Source organism: Choloepus didactylus, assembly GCF_015220235.1.
Source record: "Choloepus didactylus isolate mChoDid1 chromosome 23 unlocalized genomic scaffold, mChoDid1.pri SUPER_23_unloc1, whole genome shotgun sequence".
Lineage (NCBI taxonomy): Eukaryota > Metazoa > Chordata > Mammalia > Pilosa > Megalonychidae > Choloepus > Choloepus didactylus.
Genome location: NW_023637590.1, coordinates 3,023,425 through 3,046,403, shown reverse-complemented (window position 1 = coordinate 3,046,403; position 22,979 = coordinate 3,023,425). Strand labels below are relative to the sequence as shown.

At 46.2% G+C, this 22,979-nt stretch overlaps 1 protein-coding gene and 1 non-coding gene across 2 annotated transcripts in view; both read left to right on the top strand.

Moving 5' to 3' along the window:
• The first annotated feature begins 1,770 nt into the window (after window positions 1–1,770).
• On the top strand, window positions 1,771–1,872 carry LOC119524945. The gene has a single exon (XR_005214901.1). It is a non-coding gene; the product is annotated as a U6 spliceosomal RNA (small nuclear RNA).
• A 2,914-nt stretch (window positions 1,873–4,786) lies between these two features.
• MED15 (mediator complex subunit 15) overlaps window positions 4,787–22,979 on the top strand; it is a 69,830-nt gene continuing 51,637 nt past the window's right edge. Inside the window, 1 exon segment of the mRNA XM_037823449.1 lies at window positions 4,787–4,854. Coding sequence (XP_037679377.1) covers window positions 4,787–4,854 — 68 coding nt within the window.

Genomic DNA, 22,979 nt, shown 5'->3' with positions numbered 1-22,979 from the left:
TTGTCCTTGGAACACAACATGTTGCCGAAAGAAACGAAAGAAGACCTAAATAAATTGAAGGACATGCATGTTCATGGATTGGAAGACTAAATATTGTCAAGATGTCAGTTCTACTCAAAGTGAATTACAGATTCATCGCAATCTCTCAATCAAAATTCCAATAACTTCCTTTGCAGAAATGGAAAAGCCAGTCATCAAATTCATTTGGAAGAGTGAGAGATCCCAAATAGCCAAAATCATTTTGAATAAGAAGAACAAAATTGGAGGACTCACAGTTCCTGATTTTAAAATTTATTACAAAACTACAGTGATCAAAAACAGTATGGTACTGGCACAAGGACAGACATATAGACCAATGGAATAGAATCGAGAGTTCAGAAATAAACACTCACACCCACGGCCAGCTGATTTTTGTCGTGGGTGCTCTTTGAGTTTGCTAAAGCTGACGAAATGGGTTGGGTTTTACAGTGGGGATTTATTAACTGACATGTTTACAGTTCTGAGGCTGTGAAAATGTCCAAATCAAAGCTTCATCAGATGATATCCGGACTCCTCTATCACATGTCGAGGCACATGGCAACATCTGCTGGTCCTTCTCTCCCGGGTTTCATTGCTTTCAGCTTCTGGCTGCTCCATCTTTTCTTTCTGAGCTTCTGGGTCTTTTTCTCGGTGTCTTCTCTGGCTTTTCTCTCCCACCTTCTCTGCATCTGTCTGAATTTCATCCCTTATAAGGGACTCCAATAAGAGTTGATTAAGACCCACCCTGATGAGGTGGGTGACAATTTAAGATCCTACTCACTATGAGATCCTACTTACAATGGGTCCACATCCACAGGAAGGGATTAAGTTGAAGAACATGATCTTTTCTGGGGGTACGTACAGCTTCAAAAAGCACAGGTGCCAAGTCCACCTGTGGGGGAAAGAATAATCTCTTCAACAATCGGTACTGGAAGAACTGGATAGACATATTCAAAAGAATGACGGTGGACCCCTACCTCACGACGTATACAAAATTAATTAAAAATGGATCAAATACAAGTCTTCACCTTTCTGTATATACCCTATATTTCATAATAAGGAAAGAACTGAAACTGTGGAACTATAACCCATAACAATTTTTGAAATTACCTATTTGTGTTTGTTGAGCTTTACATCTAAAGTTAACACCTTTCTGTATATATGTTATATTTTACAATAATGGAAATAGCTGAAGTTGTGGAACTATGACCCATGATATTCTTTGAAATCTTCTAACTACTTGTTAAATCATACCTTGAAAATTATCACTGTAATGTGTATATTTTAAAGTTCACTATAAAATGCATTAAAAAGGATCAATTATAAGACTCTAAACTATTAAAATCCTAGAAGAAAACAAAGGGAAACATCTTCAGGACCCTGTGTTAGGCAATGGTTTATTAGATGTCGCACCCAAAGCACAAGCAACAAAAGAAAAAGGAGATAAATGGAACTTAATCAAAAGTAAAGCCTTTTGTGCATCAAAGGACTTTATCAGGAAAGTAAAAAGACAATCTACAGCATGGGAGTAAATATTTGGAAACCATATATTTGATAAGGGTATAATATTCAGAATATATAAAGAACTCCTACAACTCAACAACAAAAAGAGAAACAATCCAATTAAAAAGTGGGGAAAAAACTGGAATAGACAGTTCTTCAAAAACAATATACAAATAGCCAATGAACACATGAAAAGGCGTTCAAAGTCATCAGCCATCGGGGAAATGCAAATCAAAAGCACAATGAAGCGCTCGCTTCAACCGCACATATGCTAAAATTGAAACGATACAGAGATTAGTGTGGCCCCTGTGCAAGGATGACATGCAAATTCGTGAAGCGGTCCACACTTTTGTACAACATGGGTGACTGGGTTTAGTGTTAAAAAACAAAACAAAACAGAAGACTCTGAAAACGTCAGTGTTGACCTCACCTACGCTATTCAGTCTTTCACAGATACAGTTTATAGGTAAGCAACAAGCAGCAAGATGTTTGGTGGTGGATATGAAAATTGCTGCAATGTGTGCAAAAAGAAAACGACTCCATCAACTACTCCCTAACCACGTGTTTCAGAAAAAGGAAAAACATTCAGTAGAAGGTGTCAGATTGACAGATGAATGGATAAACAAAACATGATCTACCCCTACAGTGGAATATTATGCAGTCACAAAAAGAAATGAAGTGCTGGTACACATCACAACATGCAAGAACAAAATGGGGTTTTGTTCTTCTGAAAGCTGTTGGTTTCATCAGCTTTCAGACTGGGGATCTTCTGATGGGGATCTTCTGAAGATCTTCTGATGGGGATCTTCTGAAACCATCAGCTTTCAGACTGGGGACCCCAGGAGGGTCTACAGGTGTCTGCAAGTGCAGGGACATTTCCGGATCTACCTTCCCATGTCCTGCCTCTCTTCCTGGGGCCAGGGGTCGCTGTGCCTGTCACCACCTCTCTTTCCCTGGTCACCTGTCCAGACTCCAACCAGGGCCACCACCCTCATCACACCTCTGGGCTCCAAACACAGGAACAACTAGAAATAGAGCCCCAGAACAAACACAGAAGGGCGTAGCACTTAATGTTACCTCGATGACGAACTGCTGACAAGTCTCCTGAGCAAGCTCTGGGTGTCTGTCTGTCTGCCTGTCTGTGAGTCTATTTTTCTCTGGCCCCTTTGGCCTTCTCTAGAATCAGAGAGCAGGAGGGTTACTCTTTGGACCCTGTGAACCTGCTCACCTGAGTTGAAGGTGAAATCCACCTTCTTCTTCCGAAAGCCCCAGGGAGGAGTCTAATTTGCACGTGGGTTTGACAGTGAGGACTGGCTTTGCCAAGGAGGGTCTGAAGCCAATCTCCCCCCCATAAATCAATGAACAGGTCCGCAGGGCCCAAGGATCTAATAAAACACACCCGAAACCTATATACAATATACAGTATGCCAGCAAGCACACACCTTCTGTAAATACAGAAAAAGATTTTAGATGTCACCTTAAAAAAGGTGCAAGAGAGGGATAATGGCTGCACAATCTTATGAACTCAGAATATACTAAAAAACACTGAATTGGACACTTTAAAAGGGTGAATTATATGGTATGTAAATTATCTCAAATATATATATATGGTGGGGGTTGGGGATAGCACAGAGTGGACTTTCCATGCTAAACCTGGGAAAGTACTGGGCCAATCCAGACAAGTAGGTTTCTCCAGGTAAAGAGCTGTAAAAAATTGTTTTCAGGACAATGAGAACAAAAAGTTTGACGGGAGCTGTTCTGAATAGCCCTCACATCAACACAGGACCTGAAACTCTGTCCATAGGAAGGACCCCTTTGGGGAACCCACCCAGTCCCTTGGCTCCCAGCCCCCCAGCCCCACCCCAAGCTTCTGCCTGGGGCACAGAAACAAGGGGTGTACAAGGGCCTGCACCTCGGTGGGCATCAGAAGACGCGAGGCCACTCTCTCTGAGCCCCAAGTCAGCAGTTACTCACCTTGTGCTTGAGGACCACTTGAGCTAAGGGTTTTTGTCACCCGCCTGCCCTCCATCCCCAGGGGCACGGTAAAGTGTCACATAGATCCAACCAGCGAATCTTTCACCCTCCTCGAAGTATCCTCAGGGAACTTCTCTGGCCTAGTTTGTCTTCATCCAGCAAGTGTATCAGGCTTCAAGCCTCCTGGATACTCCGGGTTTTGTCCTCCTAGAAGGAGCTATGGCTGTGGACCAAAAAAGAAAGCCCATGTTTAAAAATTAATAAACATGGTTTAGTTTCCACACATCCCAATACCTACAAAATACAGCCATTGGTGAGATATGAGATACCAAGAGTCTATTGGAGAGAGGCAGTGGTGAAAGCGAAACTTTTCCATGACATTAAATATAGGATCTCACAGCTTTATCCAGCCATTTGCAAATCCCGTAGCATCCCATTCAGGAGGTAGAAGGGAGCTCCACCGAGGAGCTGGGAAAGGGATGCTCATAGAGGGCCAATGTGGAAGCAAGTGAAGCAATGGTTTGGTTGGCTGACATAAGTTTCCATTTTACATGGTGGAGGGGATCTCTTACAAAGTGGGGAGCACACACATACACACATTTAGTATGGCATGCCTGTGCATTCTGATAAGCTACTGCTTCTTGACAGAGACCAGGTGCTGCTTATCCGCAGTTCTGCAGCGTGTGTTTTCCTTTCTCCAAAAGCCCCCACACAGCTGAATTGTTTTTGTCTTCTGGAAAAGTCCTTCTGGAGAAGGGGGTCCCTCCCAGCACCGCCCGATGCAGGCAACCATTTTATTTTACTTAATGAAAGTCTACCCGGCCAGTCTTGGGCTGCAGCGTTGGAAGACAGTAGCCGTAAGGTGGGACCCACATAGTGCACTAGCACACAGTGGGCGCTCATAAATAATTGACAATCAATGTCTCCATCGCATCCGCTGTCGACAGTTTGCAGCTTCTCCCTGCGACCCGGAGGTATGCAAATCTCCGCATTGGCGAGGTCAGCACACAGTAGGGTGGCACAAAAGGCAGTCGGCCAGGAGCGAGGCACCGGGGCGCGCGGAGAAGTTCTCGCGCGGGGGCCGAGCTCGGGAACTCCATTTCCCACAGGCCCGCGCGCGCGCCTCCATTTCCCACAGGCCCCCGCGCGCGCCTCCATTCCCCACAATTCCCGCTCCACTTCCGGCGCGGCTGCGGCGCCGCTGAGGGCTGAGGGCTTGCTCGGGCCTGGCGCTGCGGTTGAGGCGGCGGCGGCCGAGCGGGGCGCGGGCGGCGGGAGCGGGGCCGCCGGCATGGACGTCTCGGGGCAGGAGACCGACTGGCGGAGCACCGCCTTCCGGCAGAAGCTGGTCAGTCAAATGTGAGTCGGGGCCGGGAGCCGGGGCGGGAGGGCGCGGCGGGCGAGGCCCGGGCCGGAGCCGCGGGAGAGCCGGGGCGCGGGGTTCCGGAGGCCCGAAGGTCCGAAGGCGGCGAGGGCCCGCCCCGGGTTCTCGGCCGGCGGCCCCCGACGTGGAGAGCTCGTGAGCGTTCCCGGGGCCGGGCGCTGCAAGCCGACGGGCCCTGGCGCATGAGTCACCGGGCTGCGCCTGCTCGGTCGTCGTCTGTGGGCTTCGGCTGCGGACGGGTCCCCCCGCTTTGAGTCACGCTGCCTGCGGAACGCGAAGGGGGCAGCCCGCGGGGGGCTCGGCGGGGTCCTGGGTGCCCTTCCGGGAAGGCGCGTTCAGGGGGAGCGGGAGGGCTCGGTGGGCACGGAGAAGCGAAGGGCGAGCCCCCGACGCGGGGCGGCAGGAAGCGGCCGTGGGTGCTGGAGGAGGGAGCGAGACTCCCGAGCCCCTGGCCGCCGACTGCTTGTTTGCGTTCAGCCGACTGTGATTGAGCTCCACCGGGGTGCGGTGCTGTCGGCAGATCTCCGGGAACGCACAGCCCGTAAGGGGACAATTGCCGCGCTGTCTTCCCGGTGCAGCAGAAGGCTCGGAGGCTGCGGGCGCTTCCCGGGAAGACGTGGCAGTGAGCTCGGGCCGGCCAAGAGCGGCCTGGTGGAGGAGGTGGTGAATACAGCGGGTCTGAGTCCCCGGGAAGCGTGCGTTCTCACTGCATGCAGAGCTTGCCTGCAGACTGAGTTCTGGGGTTTGAGGAGCCGGGAAAACAGGAAATGATGAATCAGGGAACAAGGGCAAGTCAGTTGTGGGCGTGCGTGGTATGGAGTGGGGCCTGGTTTGAGGTAGTGAAACACCAGGAGTTGGGAACACTCCCCCCCTCCCCAAGTCCCTGGATATAGATGCAGGACACAGGAAAAGCTGTGCTTCCCAGAGGCCAATCAGGAAACTGTCGTGCGAGGTTTGAGCTCTTTTGGGGCTGGGGTTGTCTTTTTTCTTCCCAGGAGTCCCAGTGCTGGATCAGAAACTGTTACATTGCTTGGTAAAATGATTGTGGAATGATCTAGTCAGGTGAGAGATGAGAAAGGCCTGCATTAGGCAGTGGGAGAAGCTGAAAGGGGAAGATTCCAGAGAGGGGAGCGCATCCACGTCCTGGATGACTAACTGGCTGGGGGAGGTGCGCATGGGGAAGGAAGGAAGCGGGGCTGAATGCCGGGAGGCCGCTCCGCGGTGGCCCTGGGCCCTGCCGTGGAGCAGCCTTGGGGTGCTGCTGCGTGTCTTGCAGAATCAGCAAGCAGAGCCTTGTTGCTGCACTCGGGAGGATGTGTAGGTTGGGAAGTTGCCTGTAGGTGAGATCAGGAAGGATGGCTCACTTCATGGTGTCACCAAGAGAAGCCCCCCAGGGCAAGGTTTCCTCTTTGGAAAAGCCGAGAATCCAGGAACGGGAAGAGTAGGTCTTTATCAAAGGAGGCAGGAGGGGATCAAAGGGCGAATGAAGAGTGTCTGGGTGTCGAGGCTGACTGGAAAATTCAAAATTCCTAATCCAGCTTCCTTTTGCTTCCAGAAGAACTGCTTTTTTTCTTGCCAGATCACTGCTTGTGTATTGGTGTCTCATTGTGGCTGTAACAAATTGCCACAGATTTGACACTTAGCAAACATGGCTTTATCGTCTGACTGTCGATGTAGGTCAGGCCCAGGTGGGCTCAGCTGGCCCTTGGCTGGAGGTCCCACGAGGCCAGAATCAATGTGCTGGCACAGGGCGTCGGCACCTTTGGGTGGCCGTGCTGCCCGCCGCAGCTGGGGCGAACGGGTGGCCTGAGGCTGCCTTCCTGACACTGGGGTATGCTCAGACCTGTCTGTTCTCCCTGGAGCTCACCTGAAAAGAACATCGCAATCCTTGGTGACTTGTTCTGTGGTGTCCACGGGGTTAAAAGAGGATTTGCATGAGGTACCTGTCGTGTCTTTAGTTCTAACTTCCTGTGGTGTTTATGCTGTTTCTAGCGTTGGCCATCTTGGGAGATGTCTGGAACCCAAGTACTTTATAGTTGAGTGAGGCAGTAAGGGAAGCACAAGAAAGAAGAACTGGGAGACTGAGATGGAGGGAAAGCATCCGGGGTCTGGTGAATCCTCCCGGAGCCCACACCCTGCCTCGGAGCACAGGCACACGGGGAGAAAGTGAGTTGGAGATGGGGCTGGTTAGCCACCATGTGGGGACGCCCTGGGCCAGCCTCCCCTAGCCCTCCACTGCTCCAGCTCGCCCTGCCCGTCCTGGACCCCGTCCCCTCCCCTCCCTCTCCGTCCTCCACCCCCAGCAGCCCAGCGTGAGAGGCTCCCACCACTGCCTGGCCGAAAGCCCATCTGAAAGCCCTTCCGTGAGTTCCCTTAGCCCTGGGAATGAAACTCTGGCTGTCCCGCCCTCCCAGCTCCTGCCCACAGCCTGGCCGCCCATCCCTGCTGCACTCCGACCCGTTGCTGCCCCTTCTCTCCTGGCTTCTTGTGCCTTTTAAGCTCCGATGCGCTTCACTCTGCCAGGGTTGCCCTTCTTTTGCTGTCTATCTTTAAACAGTCACCCACAGTGTCCTTCCCTGCCCTCCGATGTGCTGTCCTTGCAGCCCATTTTGGCTCCCTTTTTAGGACTCCAGACCTCGTGGCTCCCTGGGTGTCAGCCCTCTCGAGGCTTGCAGCCCCTCTCGCAGTGCAGTGGCCTTCTTCGCCTGAGCTTGTGGGCTCCACTTCCTCCACCTGTTGGCTGAGTGTGCTGTCTGAACTGGATCCCTCATACATATACGACAGTCCCGTCTGTGTCTCAGGGATGGTGGGAGGGCACTGGAGGGGCCTCTGTACAGTTCCTTGATGCCTCCCTGTGCCCCTGCAGGAGTGGGAGCTCAGGAGCCTGGGGTAGTGAAGACGAGACCCCATGCTGTGTTAGGGGAGTTGTTGCACTTGGGGCAGGCTGCGGGGGAGGGTAGTTAGACTTGGGGGTTCAGATGGCTCTTCATCGGGCCCCCACTCTGCCTGCAGAGACCCCAGGAGAAGCTGCCCTCAGAGCCCCCTGTGCTGGGCTTTGGGGCCCTGGGCCTTCCTCGGGGGGTTCTGATTAGTGTTGAGCATCTACAGGCTCCTGGGCACAGCATGTCTTTGTAGTGACCGGCCCCGTGCCTGACATGCGTAGGAGCACAGGAAATATGAATCAGTGAATGAATAAGAGGCCTTCAGCAACCATTTTTTTCTGGTTCTTTTTAATTTTTCTACCACCTTATCCTTGAGACGTTTATCCCTCCCGCCCCTCGGTACAGCAGATTGCTCACCTGGGTGTGCCGTGAGGTATCTATTGGGCCAAACAGAACACAGAGGGGAAGGGCAGCTCTGAGTCGGGGTTCTGGTGAAGTGCCAAGAGTAAGTTGGGGGGTGCGTAGAGGAGAGTTAGCAGCAGACAGGGCCAGCACCTCTGTAGGTGAAGCCCCAGAGGGAGACATGGTGAGATCAGCTTGGACTGGAAGGAGAGAGCAGAGTGCTTATTTAACAGAAAACAAATAAAAAAAATGAAAGAAATCAAAGAACAGACCAAAAAAAAAAAAAAAAAAAAAAACCTACAAAAAACCAGAACAGCTTCCCGGGGTGTGGGGTCTGGAGAGGCCTCCAGTGTCCCCTCCCCCTTCCCTGTGTACCCCGGTCCTCCCTTGGGTTCTGCTCTCTCCCACGGGCTCAGGTCAGCCTCTCTCCCCTTTCCTTTATCAGGACCCGCCTTACATTGCCTCGAGGATAACAGATGAGAGAGCGTTTCCCTGGGCCCGGCCGTGGTCAGTCTGGCTCCATGGTTCGTCCTGTTCAGGCCCCCTCCGGCTTTGCTCCTGGGGTGCCCTTCTGGCCCTTGTTCTCCAGCGGGAGCTGTCGGGCCCTGCTGCCCTCGTCCCAGCCAGCCTGTCCCAGGCCACCGCACCACCTGCTGATGGGTGTCTGGGTGTAGCCCGTGCCAAGAACGTCCGCTCCCTGAGGCCTGGTCCCCCTGCTTAGTGCCGCGTCCCAGGGCGTGCTCCCGATGGGCAGCTGGGGCGTGTTTGTGAGCCCCTGGCTTCAGGGTCCTGCCCAGCGTCCCTGCGCCTGCAGACCGAGGGGAGCTGCTCAGGAGCCCGGGCGTTAGCAGCAGCAGCAGCTGCCAGACAGTGAGCTTGTGCTTGTGCCAGGCCCTTGGCAGGAGCTGGCTTCACCTCTGCCCTGTCAGTAGGTGTGCTTGTTAACGCCCTTTTTTTTTCCCAAACAGTTTTACTGATATATATTCACATACCATACAGCCCATCTGAAGTGTACAATCAGTGGTCCACAGATTCATCACATAGTTGTGTATTCGTCACCACAATCAGGTTTAGGACATTTTCATTACTACACACACATACACACACATACATTTTCATTACTACACACACACACACATACACACTCACACTCAAAACATCCCCTACCCCTTATCCCCCACTATTACTGACCCTTAGCATTGGTGCGATAACATTTGTTACTGCTGATGAAAGAATATTAAACTGTTACTGCCCATAGTTTGCAGTAGGTGTATTTTTTTCCACATACCATTCTATTACCAACTCCCTGTAATAGTGACGTGCATTTGTTCTAGTTCATGAAAGAACATTTTTATATTTGTGCTATGAATCACAGTCATCACCCACCACAGGACTCAATGTTTATACAGTCTCCTGTTTTATCCTCTGGCTTTCCTTCTAGTGACATACACAACTAAACTTCCCCTTTCAACCACAGTCACACCCGTAATCCAGTGCTGTTAATTACAGTCACCATAATGTGCCACCATTGCCTCTATCCATTTCTAAACATTTGCATTCAACTTAATTAAAAATTCTGCACACATTGGGCATCAGCTCCCCGTTCTCTACCCTCATTCTATCTCCTGGTAACCTATTTTCTAGATTTTAACCTGTGAGTTTTATGTATTATAATTAGCTCACATTAGTGAGATCATACAATGTTTGTCCTTTTGCATCTGACTCTTTTCAGTCAACATAATGTCTTCAAGGTTCATCCATGTTGTTGCATGCTTCAGGACTTCCCTTACTGCCGAGTAATGATCCATTGATGTATACACCACATCTTGTTTATCCGTTCATAAACTGATGGACACTTGGGGTTTTCCATCTTTTGGCAATTGTGAGTAATGCAGCTGTGACACTGGTGTGCAAATGTCTATTTGCATCCCTGCTTTCGGTTCTTTTGAGTATATACCTAGTAGTGGGATTGCAGGTCATATGGCAGTTCTATTCTTAGCTTCCGAGGAACTGCCAAACTGTCCTCCACAGCGGCTGTACCATTTTACATTCCCACCAACAGTGTATAAGTGTTTCTATTTCCCACATCCTTTCCAACGCTTGTAGTTTTCTATTTGTTTAATAGTGGTCATTCTAGTAAATGTGAAATTACATCATATTGTGATTTTGATTTGCATTTCCCTGATAGCTAGTGATGTTGAGCATCTTTTCATATGTTTTTTAGCCATTTGTATCTCCTCATTGGAGAAATGTCTATTCGTGTCTTTTGCCCATTTTTTAATTGGGTTTTGTGCCAGTTTGAATGTATTATGTCCCCCAGAAAAAGCCATATTCTTTGATGCAATCTTGTGGGGCAGACATAATAGTGGGGATTAAGTTGGAACGTTTGGATTAGGTTGTTTGCATGGAGATGTGCCCCACCCAACTGTAGACGATAACTGATGGGATATTTCCATGGAGGCGTGGCCCCACCCATTCAGGGTGGGCCTTGATCAGTGGAGCCATATAAATGAGCTGACTCAAAGAGAAGGAACTCAGTGCAGCTGTGAGTGACGTTTTGAAGAGGAGCAAGCTTGCTAGAGAGGAACGTCCTGGGAGAACGCCATTTTGAAACCAGAACTTTGGAGCAGATGCCAGCCATGTGCCTTCCCAGCTAACAGAGGTTTTCTGGACGCCATTGGCCATCCTCCAGTGGGGGTACCCGATTACTGATGTGTTACCTTGGATACTTTATGGCCCTAAGACTGTAACTGTATAACCAAATAAACCCCCTTTATAAAAGCCAGTCCATCTCTGGTGTTTTGCATTCTGCAGCATTAGCAAACTAGAACAGGTTGTTAGTCTTTTTATGGTTGAGTTGTAGGATTTCTTTATATATTCTGTATATTCTGGATATTAAACCCTTATCAGATGTGTGGTTTCCAGATATTTTCTCCCATTGAGTAGGCTGCTTTTCACCTTTTTGATAAAGTCCTTTGATGTACAAAAGTATTCAGTTTTGAGGAGGTCCCATTTAGCTGTTTTGTTTGTTTGTTTGCTTGTTTGTTTTCCATTGCTTGTGCTTTGGGAGTCAAGTCTAAGAAACCTCTGCCTACCACAAGATCTTGAAGATGTTTCCTTACGTTTTTTCCGAGGAGTTTTATGGTCCTGTTTCTTATATTTAGGTCTTTGAGCCATTGTGAGTTAATTTTGGTATAAGGTTTGAGATAGGGCTCCTCTTTCATTCTTTTGGGTATGGATTTCCAGGTCTCCCAGCACCGTTTGTTGAAGAGACTGTTCTGTCCCAGGTGAGTGCACTTGGCTGCCTTGTCGAAAATCAGTTGACCATAAATGCATGTTTCTGTTTTTGAACTCTCAGTTTACTTCAGTTGATCAGTGTCTGTCTTTATGCCAGTACCATGCTGTTTTGACCACTGTAGCTTTGTAATGTGCTTCAAAGTCAGGAGGTGTGAGTCCTCCAACTTCGTTCTTATTTCAACATGTTTTTGGCCATTCAGAGCCCCTTGCCCTTCCAAATAAATTTGATAATTGGCTTTTCCTTTTCTTCAAAGTAGGCTGTTGGGATTTTGATTGGGATTGTGTTGAATCTGTAAATCAGTTTGGGTAGAATTGACCTCTTAACAATATTTAGTCTTCCAATCCATGAACACATAATGTCCTTTCATTTATTTAGTCTTCTTTGATTTCTTTTAGCAATGTTTTGTAGTTTTCTGAATACAGGTCCTTTACATCCTTGGTTAAATTTATTTCTAGAAATTTGATTCTTTTGATTGCCATTATAAATGGGATTTTTTTCTTGATTTCCTCCTCAGATTGCTCATTACCAGTGTATAGAAACACTACTGATCTTTGTGTGTGAATCTCGTATCGTGCTACTTTGCTGAATTCGTTTATTAGCTCTGGTAGCTCTGTGTTAGATTTTCGGGACTTTCTAAATATAGGATCATGTCATCTGCAAATAGTAGAAGTTTTACTTCTTCGTTTCCTATTTGGATGCGTTTTATTTATTTATTTATTTTCCTTAATTGCCCTGCTTAGAACTTCCAGTGCAGAGTTGAGTAAGAGCGGTGCCAGCGGGCGCCCTTGTCTTGCTCCCGGCCTTAGAGGGAAAGCTTTCAGTCTGTCGTCATTGAGTATGGATGTTAGTTGTGGGTTTTTCATATATGCCCTTTATCGTGTTGAGGAAGTTTCCTTCAATTCTGATCTTTCCAAGTGTTTTTATCAAGAAAGGATGCTGGATTTCATCAGATGCTTTTTCTGCATTTATCAATATGATCGTGTGGTTTTTCCCTTTTGACTTGTTTAAGTGGTGTATTACATCGATTGATTGCCTTGTGTTGGACAGCCCTTGCATACCTATGATAAAACCCACTTGGTCATGATGTATAATTCTTGGATTCAATTTGCAAGAACTTTATTGAGGATTTTTGCATCTATATTCATTAGAGAGATTGCACTGTAATTTTCTTTTCCTTTTTTTTTTGTAGTTATCTTTATCAGGCTTTGGTATTATTGTAACACTGACTTCATAGAATGAATTGGGTAGTGTTCCCTCCTCTTCAGTTTTTTTTTGTTTGTTTGTTTAATTGTAAGAGTGTGATCAGGATTGTTATTGATTATTCCTGGAATGATTGGTAGAATTCACTTGTGAAGCCATCTGTCCAGGGCTTTTCTTTTTGGGGAGGTTTTTGATGATTTATTCCATCTCTTTACTTGTGATTGGCTTGTTGAGGTCTTCTGTTTCTTCTGCAGACGGTGTGGATTGTTGTGTGTTCCTAGGAAGTGGTCCGTTTCATCTTTAAGTTGTCCAGTTTGTTGGCATACAGTTGTTTATAGTATCCTCTTATGATCTTTTTTATTGCTATGGGGTCGGTGGTAATGTCCTCCCCTCATTTCTGATTTTGTTTATGTGCATCTTTTCCCCCTTTTTCTTTGTCAGTCCAGCTAAGGGTTTGTCAATTTTGTTGATCCTCTCAAGAATCAACTCTTGGCTTTGTTGATTCTCGCTATTGTTTTTTTGTTCTCGATTTCATTTATTTCTGCTCTAATCTTATGTCTTTCTTTCTGTTTGCTTTGGGATTAGTTTACTGTTCTTTTTCTAGTTCCTCCAGACATGCAGTTAGGTCTGATTTTCGCTCTTTCTTCCTTGTTACTCCTCTATTTAAGGTGAGGACACCGAGGCACAGAAATCTTGCATGTTACCAGTGAATGCTTGCTGAGCCACAGCAGGGCCAGGGAAGCAGACCGCCTTTTAATGTTTGAAATAGCACCTTTGTTTTGGGGGGTGGTAGCTCAAAGTTGCTCCAAGCTGTGTGCCCTGGGAGACCCAGTCAGAGGAGCCTCCTGCTAGTGGGCATCTTTGTTTGCAATTTTAGCAGCTCTCCCTGGGTTGGTGTCTCCCAAACAGTGGCAGAAGAGCCAACCAGCAGATCCCAGATTGCTGTCGGGCCTCCTGCCAGTGCACAGCAGAGAGCCCCCAAGCCCCTCGAGCCTTCCTTTTGTGTTAGACCCCACCCACCTATCACAATGCTGCCGCACTCCGATTCCTGATCAGAAATCTTGGAGCTGTTCTTGTCATTTGCGATGATCTGGCTGTGGCTAGTCGAGGGCCTGTGTCCGGCATTCCCCAGTTGATCTTTCCTGCCACCTGTCGCAGCAGGGCCAGGGAGTACCTGGGTTTACAGCATTCCTTGGGTCAGTCGTTTCAGCTAAATACCCACGGGGTAAATTTCCTGAGGAATGCTGGTGAATTTGTAAAAACTCAAACGGAGAGTGTAAATCACAAAGCCAAGTGGGCCATGTCCCCAGCACCCAAGTTCATCAGCTCTCAGCTCTCGGTTCGCCTAGCCCCGTCCCCAACAGGGGTCTCGATTGCTCAGAATGTCCTGGTGTGGTTTCAGCCCTGGGCCTGGACCCCCGCTCCGGGGGCTGCCCGCCTCCTGCCCGGGCCCCAGCCCCTCTGAACTGCCCCTTGTCCCTTTCCTGCTGCCTCTGCCTGAAGGGTGGCCAAGCAGCCGTCCTCCTAGGGGCTAGGGCCTCCCACCCACGCCTCTGCCCCGTGCACACGCACTCCCGGTGTGCCGGGACCCGTGAACAGGCCACGCTTAGCTTGTGTGGATGCACCATGAGCATTTGGACGTCCCTTAAAGTTTTTAGAGCAGTCGAAGTTTACAGAAGAAGCAGGCAGGAAGTGCACAGTTCCCATATACTGCCCCCACTCATGGTTTTCCCTTTTATTAAACGATGAATAATATTATTACAGTTTTGTAATCAGCTGTAGTCCATAGATTACATTAGGGTTCATGCTCTTTTTTATTTTTTTATTTTTATAGAGTTATAGAGAAGTTGTAGGTTTACAGAAAAATCATGCATATGCCACCCTACTAACACCTTGCATTAGTGTGGTACATTTGTTACACTTCATAAAAGAACATTTTAATAATTGTACTATAAACTATAGTCCATCATTTACAGTAGGGTTCACTGTGTTGAACAATCCTATGTTTTTAAAATTTTTATTCTAGTTACGTACATACATCCAAAATTGCCTCTTTTAACCACATTCAAATATGTTACTAGTTGCTGTTAATTACAGTCACAACGTTGTGCTACCATCAAAAACCAACCATGACCAAAACTTTTCCATCACCCCAAACAGAAACTCTGTATTCATTGAGCAGTAATTTCCCATTCCCCCTCCCCACCCCCAGATTCTAATTTCTGGCCCTGAGATTGCATATTCTAATTATTTCATGTAAGTGGCAGCATACAATATCTGTCCTTTTGTGTCTGGCTCTTTCACTCAACATGATGTCTTCAAGGTTCATCCGTGTTGGTCCAGGCATCAGAACATCATTCCTTTTTATGACTGAATAATGTTCCACTGTGGGTTCATGCCATGTTTGTTTATCCTTTCTTTCCCTGTTGATGCACACTTGGGTTCCTTCCACATTCTGGCTTTTGTGAATAATGCTGCCTTGAACTTTGGTGTGCAAGTATCTCTTCAAGTCCCTGCTTTTCATTCTTTGGATAAATGCCCAGAAGTACGATGCCAGGTCATACGGTGATTTCATACATAACTTTCAGAAACTACCAAACTGTTTCCACAATGGCTGCACCATTTGACATTCCCACCAATAGTGTCTGGGGTTTATTATTTCTTCACATCCTCTCCAATACTTGCTATTTTCTGTATTTTTAATAGTAGGCGTTCTACTGGGTGTGAAGGATGTGTGAAGTGGTTGTTGTTGGGTTTTCAAGCAGTTTTGTTGAGAGACATGCACATACCATATGGTTCACCCGCAGTGTACAATCAGTGGCTTTTAGTACAGTCATCACCAGTCAATTTTAGAACATTGTCGTTGCTCCAGAAAGAAAAACCCCACACCCCTCAGCAGTCACCTCTCAGTCCCTCTCTCTTTCCCCAGCCGTACATAACTACTCATCTAATTCTGTCTCTGTAGATTTATTCATATTTGCATTTTGTACTAATGGAACCATACCATATATAGTACCTTGTGTTGGGTTTCTCCCACTTAGCATACTTTTTAAAAAATTATTGTAATTTTTTTAGATAAGTTGTAGGTTTACATAAAAGTCACGTAAAAAATGCAGCGTTCCCATATACCCCCTCTTGATGCTTTGTGCTGGTGTGGGACATTTGTTGCAATTGATGAAAGAGTACTAAAATTTTGCTGATAACTGTAGTCCATTGTTTGTATTAGGTGTATTTTTCCCCCATATGCCACCCTATCATTGATACCTTGTAATAGTGATGTTCATTTGTTGTAATTCATGAAAGAACATTCTTATATTTGTACTATTAGCCACAGTCATTGTCCACAACAGGATTCGCTGGGTCATAGTCCTGTGTTTTATCCTCTAGCTTTCCTTCTAGTGACACGCATGACCCTTAACTTCCCCCTTTCAACCAATTATATTGAAAGGGGAAACATCATTCAGGGCTGTTAAGAACACTTATAATGATTTGCTACCATCACCACTGTCCATTTCCAAACATTCACAGTCAGCCTATTGTGGTTTTGATTTGCATTTCCCTAATGGCTAACGATGAGTGTATTTCATGTGTTTTTTGGCCATTCGTATATCTTCATTGGAGAAATAGCTATTCAAGTTCTTTTCCTGGGCTGTTTGTATTTTGTTATTGACTTGTAGTAGTTCTGTGTGTATATTGGATATTAAACCCTTATCAGATACATGGTTTCCAAATATTTTCTCCCATTCTGTAGGTTGTCTTTTCACTTTCTTGGTAACCACAAGCCTTTTTTTTGTTAGTTAGAGCTGTTGTAGGTTTACAGAAAACCCATGCAGGAAGTACAGTTCCCACGTACGCCCCCACGTTTTCACTGTTACTGGCATGTTGCGTTAGTGTGGCACCTTGTTACGGTTGATGGGACAGTGTTATTGTAATTGAGCTGTTAACTATAGCCCACATTACATTAGGGTTCACTCTTCGTGTTGTGCAGTTCTGTCTCTTGTTCGTTTGCTTTTAACTTCTGGTGACACCATGAGTGCCTTTGGATCCGAGTCCAGCCTTGCCTGGAGGGGTGGGCTGTGGGTGCAGGTTCCTAGGCCCTGCTGTGCGCCCCACCAGGTGCCGTGGTGATGGTGGGGTCGAGCTGAAAGGGCGTTCACCCGAGTTAGGAGAGGCAGTAGCACCCACGATGATGACGCAGGGAACCCGGCACCTTCACGAGCCACTGCGACTTCTTACGGAAGGCCACTTAACATAGCCTTAAATGGCCACTTCTTTTGGCTCTTAATTCCACTTCTAGAGTTTACTGCAAGGATATAGTCAAAGCGTGTGGAAAGGCCTCTGGGGATGAGACTGCTCGTTGCCACATCATCTCAGTGGTGGGACATTTGAGACAAGCCAGCTGTAGGGACTTGGTTAGGTTTATTAAGCGGCTGCAGGTCATGGGGTCTGTTTGCTGTTGAAAAGGATGCTGCGTAGCACGTTGTGGATGCTGAGAAGAGCAGGCTGCCGAGCAGGGTGTATGGTCGGGGCCCAGTTCTGTTATGTAGATGTCTTTGGTGATCTGAGTGATGGTAATTTTCTTTGTACTTTTTTTTTTTTTAATAAAGGCAGAGTTAGCTTTTCTGTTTCCCACAGCCCCTCATCCGCCACCCAGTATCTTTTATCCCATGGATGTCCTTCTTCTCCCAGGCTGATAACGTATCCCGAGACACAGGGATTTTTGCATTTTTTTTAAATTAAATTCTTTTTTAAAAAATATATTCACATACCTTATCATTCCATGGTGTACAATCAACTTTTCTCAGTACCATCATATAGTTATGCCTTCATCACCCTGATCAATTTTTGAACATTTTCCTTACATCAGAAAGAATCAGAATAAGCATAAAAAATAAAAGTAAAAAAGAACACCCAAATCATCCCCACCCCATCCCGCCCTATTTTTCATTTAGTTTTTGTCCCCATTTTTCTACTCATCCATCCATACACTGGATAAAGGGAGTGTGGTCCACAAGCTTTTCACAATCACACTGTCACCTCTTGTAAGCTACATTGTTATACAGTCATCTTCAGGAGTCCAGACTACTGGGTTGGAGTTTGGTAGTTTCAGGTATTTACTTCTAGCTATTCCAATACATTAAAACCTAAGAGGTGTTATCTATATAGTGCATAAGAATGTCCACCAGAGTGACCTCTCGACTCCATTTGAAATCTCTCAGCCACTGAAACTTTATTTCCTTTCACATCCCCCTTTTGGTCAAGATGTTCTCAATCCCACGCTGCCGGGTCCAGATTCATCCCTGGGAGTCATATCCTACGTTGCCAGGGAGATTTACACCCCTGGGAATCAGGGGGGAAGGCAGTGAGTTCACCTGCCGAGGTGGCTCAGTTAGAGGGGGGGGGGGCACATCTGAGCAACAAAGAGGCACTCAGGGGGAGACTCTTAGGCAAAATTATAAGCCGGTTTAGCCTCTCCTTTACAGTAATGAGCTTCATAAGGACAAGTCCCATGATAGAGGGCTCAGCACCTCAAACTGCCAGTCCCCAATGTTTGTGACAACATCAGCATCAGTCCAGGTGAGGAAGCCCAACACATCTGCACCTTCCGCCAGCTCCTCAGGGGTCTCTGCAAATATGTTTTTATTCTCTGCCCACATTACTTTGGGATGTGTCACTATTTTACTCTAACCTATACTAACCTACCATATCTCACTTCCTATTCGAAGTTCCCTGTAATTGTGGTGTTTGAACAACTGGCTGTAGAGTTATACTGTTTAGAAAATATAGATCCTACACCAAATAGACATCTCTTCCCTTGGTCTCACATGGAAGTTGAAGTTTTAACACACAGTCAGTTTTGACCTTTACCCTTTGGCCCGGTTTGCCCTAGTCTTAACCAGACCTGCTTCATTCATATCACTAATTGAAGTCTGGGCTCTTTTTCAGTTTTTTGTTTTTTTTTTAAACAGTTGCTGTATGCGCTAATACTGACATTCATATCTGCCAAGCTGTAGTTCTGAGTTTCAGGTGTCACACAGATACGCAGTGTTCCAGACACCAATCAGGTTATACACCAAGGGATCAGCATTGCAGAGTTTAGAAATAGCCATTACAATTCAGAAATAGATGTGACTGCTGTAAGAGCTCACAATCTAGGGACCATTACAATAATCGTTTCCCTCTTAGGCTGTGCTCTAAGATTCAATTCTGAGTTTACACGTTGTAGTTAGTCCATATTGGTGAGACATTATGGTGTTTGCCTTGGTTTCTGGTGCACTTCACTCAACGTGCTGTCCACAGGATCCATTCACCTCGTTGCGTGTCTTACATCTTCACTCCTTCTCTTAGTTGCTCAGTATTCCATTGCATGCACACACCACAGTTCACCATTCTGTTCCTCAGTCTTGTACCCTTAGGCCACCTCCACCCACTGCAAATCATGACTACTGACTCCATAAACACCAGTGTGCAAATGTCCATTCAAGTCTCTGCTCTCAGATCTTCCAGTGACATACCCCATAAGGAGGCTGCAGGACCTTATTGCCCCACATACTTAGCTTCTTGTGGAACCACCACAGTGACCTCCAGAAAGGCTACTCCATTCTGCCTGTTCATCAACAGTAGATAGGTACATCCCTCTCTCCATGTTTTCTCCAGCACTTTTACTCCTATTTATATTTTTTCCTACAGTTTTATAGAGTTATATTCACATACCATACATTTATCCACAGTGAACAATTAGTTGTTGACGGAATCATCATAAAGTTGTACATTTATCACCACAATCAGCAGTTGAACATATTGATTACTACAAAAAAAGTGTTGTTTTTTTTTTAGCAAATAATGAAAAAGATGATAAAAAGAAAAATAACATGTCATACAATACAATATAGTAGTATAATAGTAAGGACAGAAAACACCACCACTACCAAGAATCCCATATCCTTCCCTTTTGCCCCCTCTCATACACACTTAGCTTTGGTATATTGCCTTTGTTACATTTAGTGGAAGCATATTACAATGTTACTGTTGACCATAGACTCCAGTTTGCTTAGGTTATGTTTTTTCCCAAATACCATCCCTTTTTCAACACTGCATAGTTGACATTCATTTGCTCTCCCACATGTAAAAACATTTTTATATTTGTACATTTAGTAATAGTCATTGGCCACTCCACTTTTGCCAAGTTACACAGTCCCAATCTTCATCATCTATCTTTACCTCGGGTGTAATACATTCCCCTATCCCACCTCTTTCACCTTTGCTCACAGACATCTTTGTTCAGTGTGCATACAATACTGTGCTACCTTACACAGTATTATGCTATCTGTTTCTGGATCTATACAATCAATCCTGCTGAACATTCTGTAGTCCTTCAGCATCAAATGCCCAGTCTCTATCCTCTTTCTGTGTCCTGCTATCAGCTTTTAACTTTCAAAGTTCGTTCATTAATGTTAGTTCATATTAGTGAGACCATATAGTATCTGACCTTTTGTTTCTGGCTAACTTCACTCAACATAATGTCCTCAGGGTTCATCCATGTTATTATATGTTCCATGTCTTTGTTCTGGTTTACAGCTGCATAATATTCCATCGTGTGTATGTACCACAGTTTGTTTATCCGCTCATCCTTTGATGGACATTTGGGCTGTTTCCATCTCTTGGCACTCGTGAATAATGCTGCAAGTTTTTGTATTTTTAATGATTAAGGCAATAAATATCTAAAACCACAGGTTCTGGAGGAACCGCTTGTTTTTGCTTACCTTGTACCTTTCCTCCCACTTGACCTTGGCCTCATGCCAAGCCTTGAGTTTGAGAGCAGGGTCTCTGAAGACGTCCTGTTGATGGCGGTTTTGTCCAAGGGGATGTCCACCGAGCACTTTGTGGGCGTGAAGCAGTTGTGGGCAAGAACTTTCACAAAAGACTTTGTGCTGGTTTGAGTGTATTGTTTTCCCCAAAACGCCATGTTCTTTAATGCAGTCTTGTGGGGGCAGACGTATTAATGTTGATTAGTTTGGAATCCTTTGATTGAGTGTTTCCATGGAGATGTGACTCAATCAACTGTGGGTGAGACCTTTGATTGGATAATTTCCATGGAAGTTTACCCCACCCATTCAGGGTGGGTCTTAATTGAAAAGTGTTCACAGACAGGAGGTGCTGCAGCCAAGAGAGATACTTTGAAGAATGCACAGGAGCTGGGAGTGGAGCTGGGACACAACCCGGGATCAGCAGACACCAGCCATGCGCCTTCCCAGCTAACAGAGGTTTTCTGGATGCCATTGGCCTTCCTTCGGTGAAGGTATACTTGTGTTGATACCTTAATTTGGACATTTTCTTGGCCTTCAGACTGTAAATTTGTAACCAAATAACCCCCTTTATAAAAGCTAATCCATTTGTGGTATTTTGCATAATGGCAGCATCGGCAAACTGGAACAGATTTTGGTGCCAGAAGTAAGGTGTTGCTGAGTTTGCAAATACCAAACATGTTGGAATGAATTTTTAAGTGGATAAGGGGAAGATTCTGGAAGAATTGTGAGGAGTTTGGTAGAAATATGGACTCTAAAGATACTTCTGATGAGGCCTTGAGCAGGAATGATGAATGTGTTGTTGATAACTGGAAGAAAGGCGATCCTTGTTTAAAGTGGCCAAGAATTTGTCTAAATTGTGTCCTGGTATCAGATGGAAGGCAGAATTTGAAAGCAACGAGCTGGTATACTTAGCTGAGGAGATCTCCAGACTACGTGTGGAGGATGTACCCTGCCTTCTCCTTGTAGCTTATAGTAAAATGTGACAGGACAGAAATAAGCTGAGAAATGAACTCTTGGGTACAAAGAAACCAGAAAATGACAGTTTGAAAAATTCTGGGCTTCCGAAAAGTGAGACCCCAGAAGCTACAAAGCTACAGCCCCACGTGAGGATTTAACCAAACATGGAACTAGACCACCATTTCAGTAAAGCCAGGATTGGAGATGGAGTTATCCAGAAAGGATTTGTGGAAAGTCCTATTGTCTGATGGCTTTGACACCTGTGTGCTTCATGCCAAACCAACAAGATTTTTGTGAGATCTTTATAGATGGAGACACTGCTGGTCTGGACTGGAGGAGACAGACAAGGAACAAATTGAAGGAAAAATTTCTTCAAAGGTAGAGCTGTGGAGGTTGAGGTCTGGAATCAAGAGGTCTCGGGCTGGGAGAGCGGAGCAGCCCACAGGCACAGAAAGGGTGAGTTTGCCCCGGAGGTCGAGGGCAGGCATTCGATGCTCAGGAAGAGTGCTGGCACCCCAGGGCTCAGAGAGGGTGGAGCACATTCCCAGAGGATTGGGGAGAGCCTGGCCACCACCCCACTGGAGAGGGGAGAGCCTTTGCCCCAGAGATGCAGAGTCCGGTTGGCACCCCGATGTCTGAGGAGGGTAGGGCCGAGAAGGTGGTCTCCCCAGTGTGTGGATAAGTTGGAGAGCTCAGCCCAGTGTTTGGAGAGAAAAGGGCTGGACTCTCACTCTCTCAAGCCCCAAGGATAAAACATCAGTCTGTAAATGACTCGTAGACTTTGAAATCTAATGAAGTTTGCCCTGCAGGTTTTAGGAACTGTTTTGGTCCTGTGAACTCTGTTTTCCTTTCAGTTTCTCCCTATGGCAATGGGAATGTTTGTCCTATGACTGTCCCTCCTTTGTATATTGGCAGCAGAAACCTTGTTCTAAGTTTCAGAGGTCCACAGCCAGAAGGGAATTTTGCTTTAGGACAAGACCACACATGTGACTGATTTTGATGGGATCTTGTACTTAACTGTTGTTACTGAAATGATTTAAGCTTTTTGATATTGTGATGGGATGAGTGTATTTTGTATATGGAAAGATCATGTCATTTTGGGTTCCATGGGGTGGAATGTGCCAGTTTGGATGTATCATGTCCCCTGAAACACCATGTTCTTTAATGCAATCTTTGTGGGGGCAGATGTGTTAGTGTTGGTTAGGTTGGAATCCTTTGATTGTTTCCATGGAGATGTGACTCAATCAACTGTGGGTGAGACATTTGATTGGATAATTTCCGTGGAGGTGTTATCTCACTGTGCTGGTTTGGATCTTTTATGTCCCCCCAGATGCCATGTTCTTTGATGTAGTTTTATGGGGCACATGTTTTAGTGTTGATTAGGTTGGAACCTTTGGTTTGAGTTGCTTCCATGGAGATGTGACCCACCCAGCTGTAGGTGATAACTCTGAATTGTTTCCATGGAGTTGTGGCCTCGCCCATTCAGGGTGGGTCTTGATTGTTTTACTGGAGTGTTTTAAAAAGAGCCACACAGGCCCAGACACTGCTGCAGC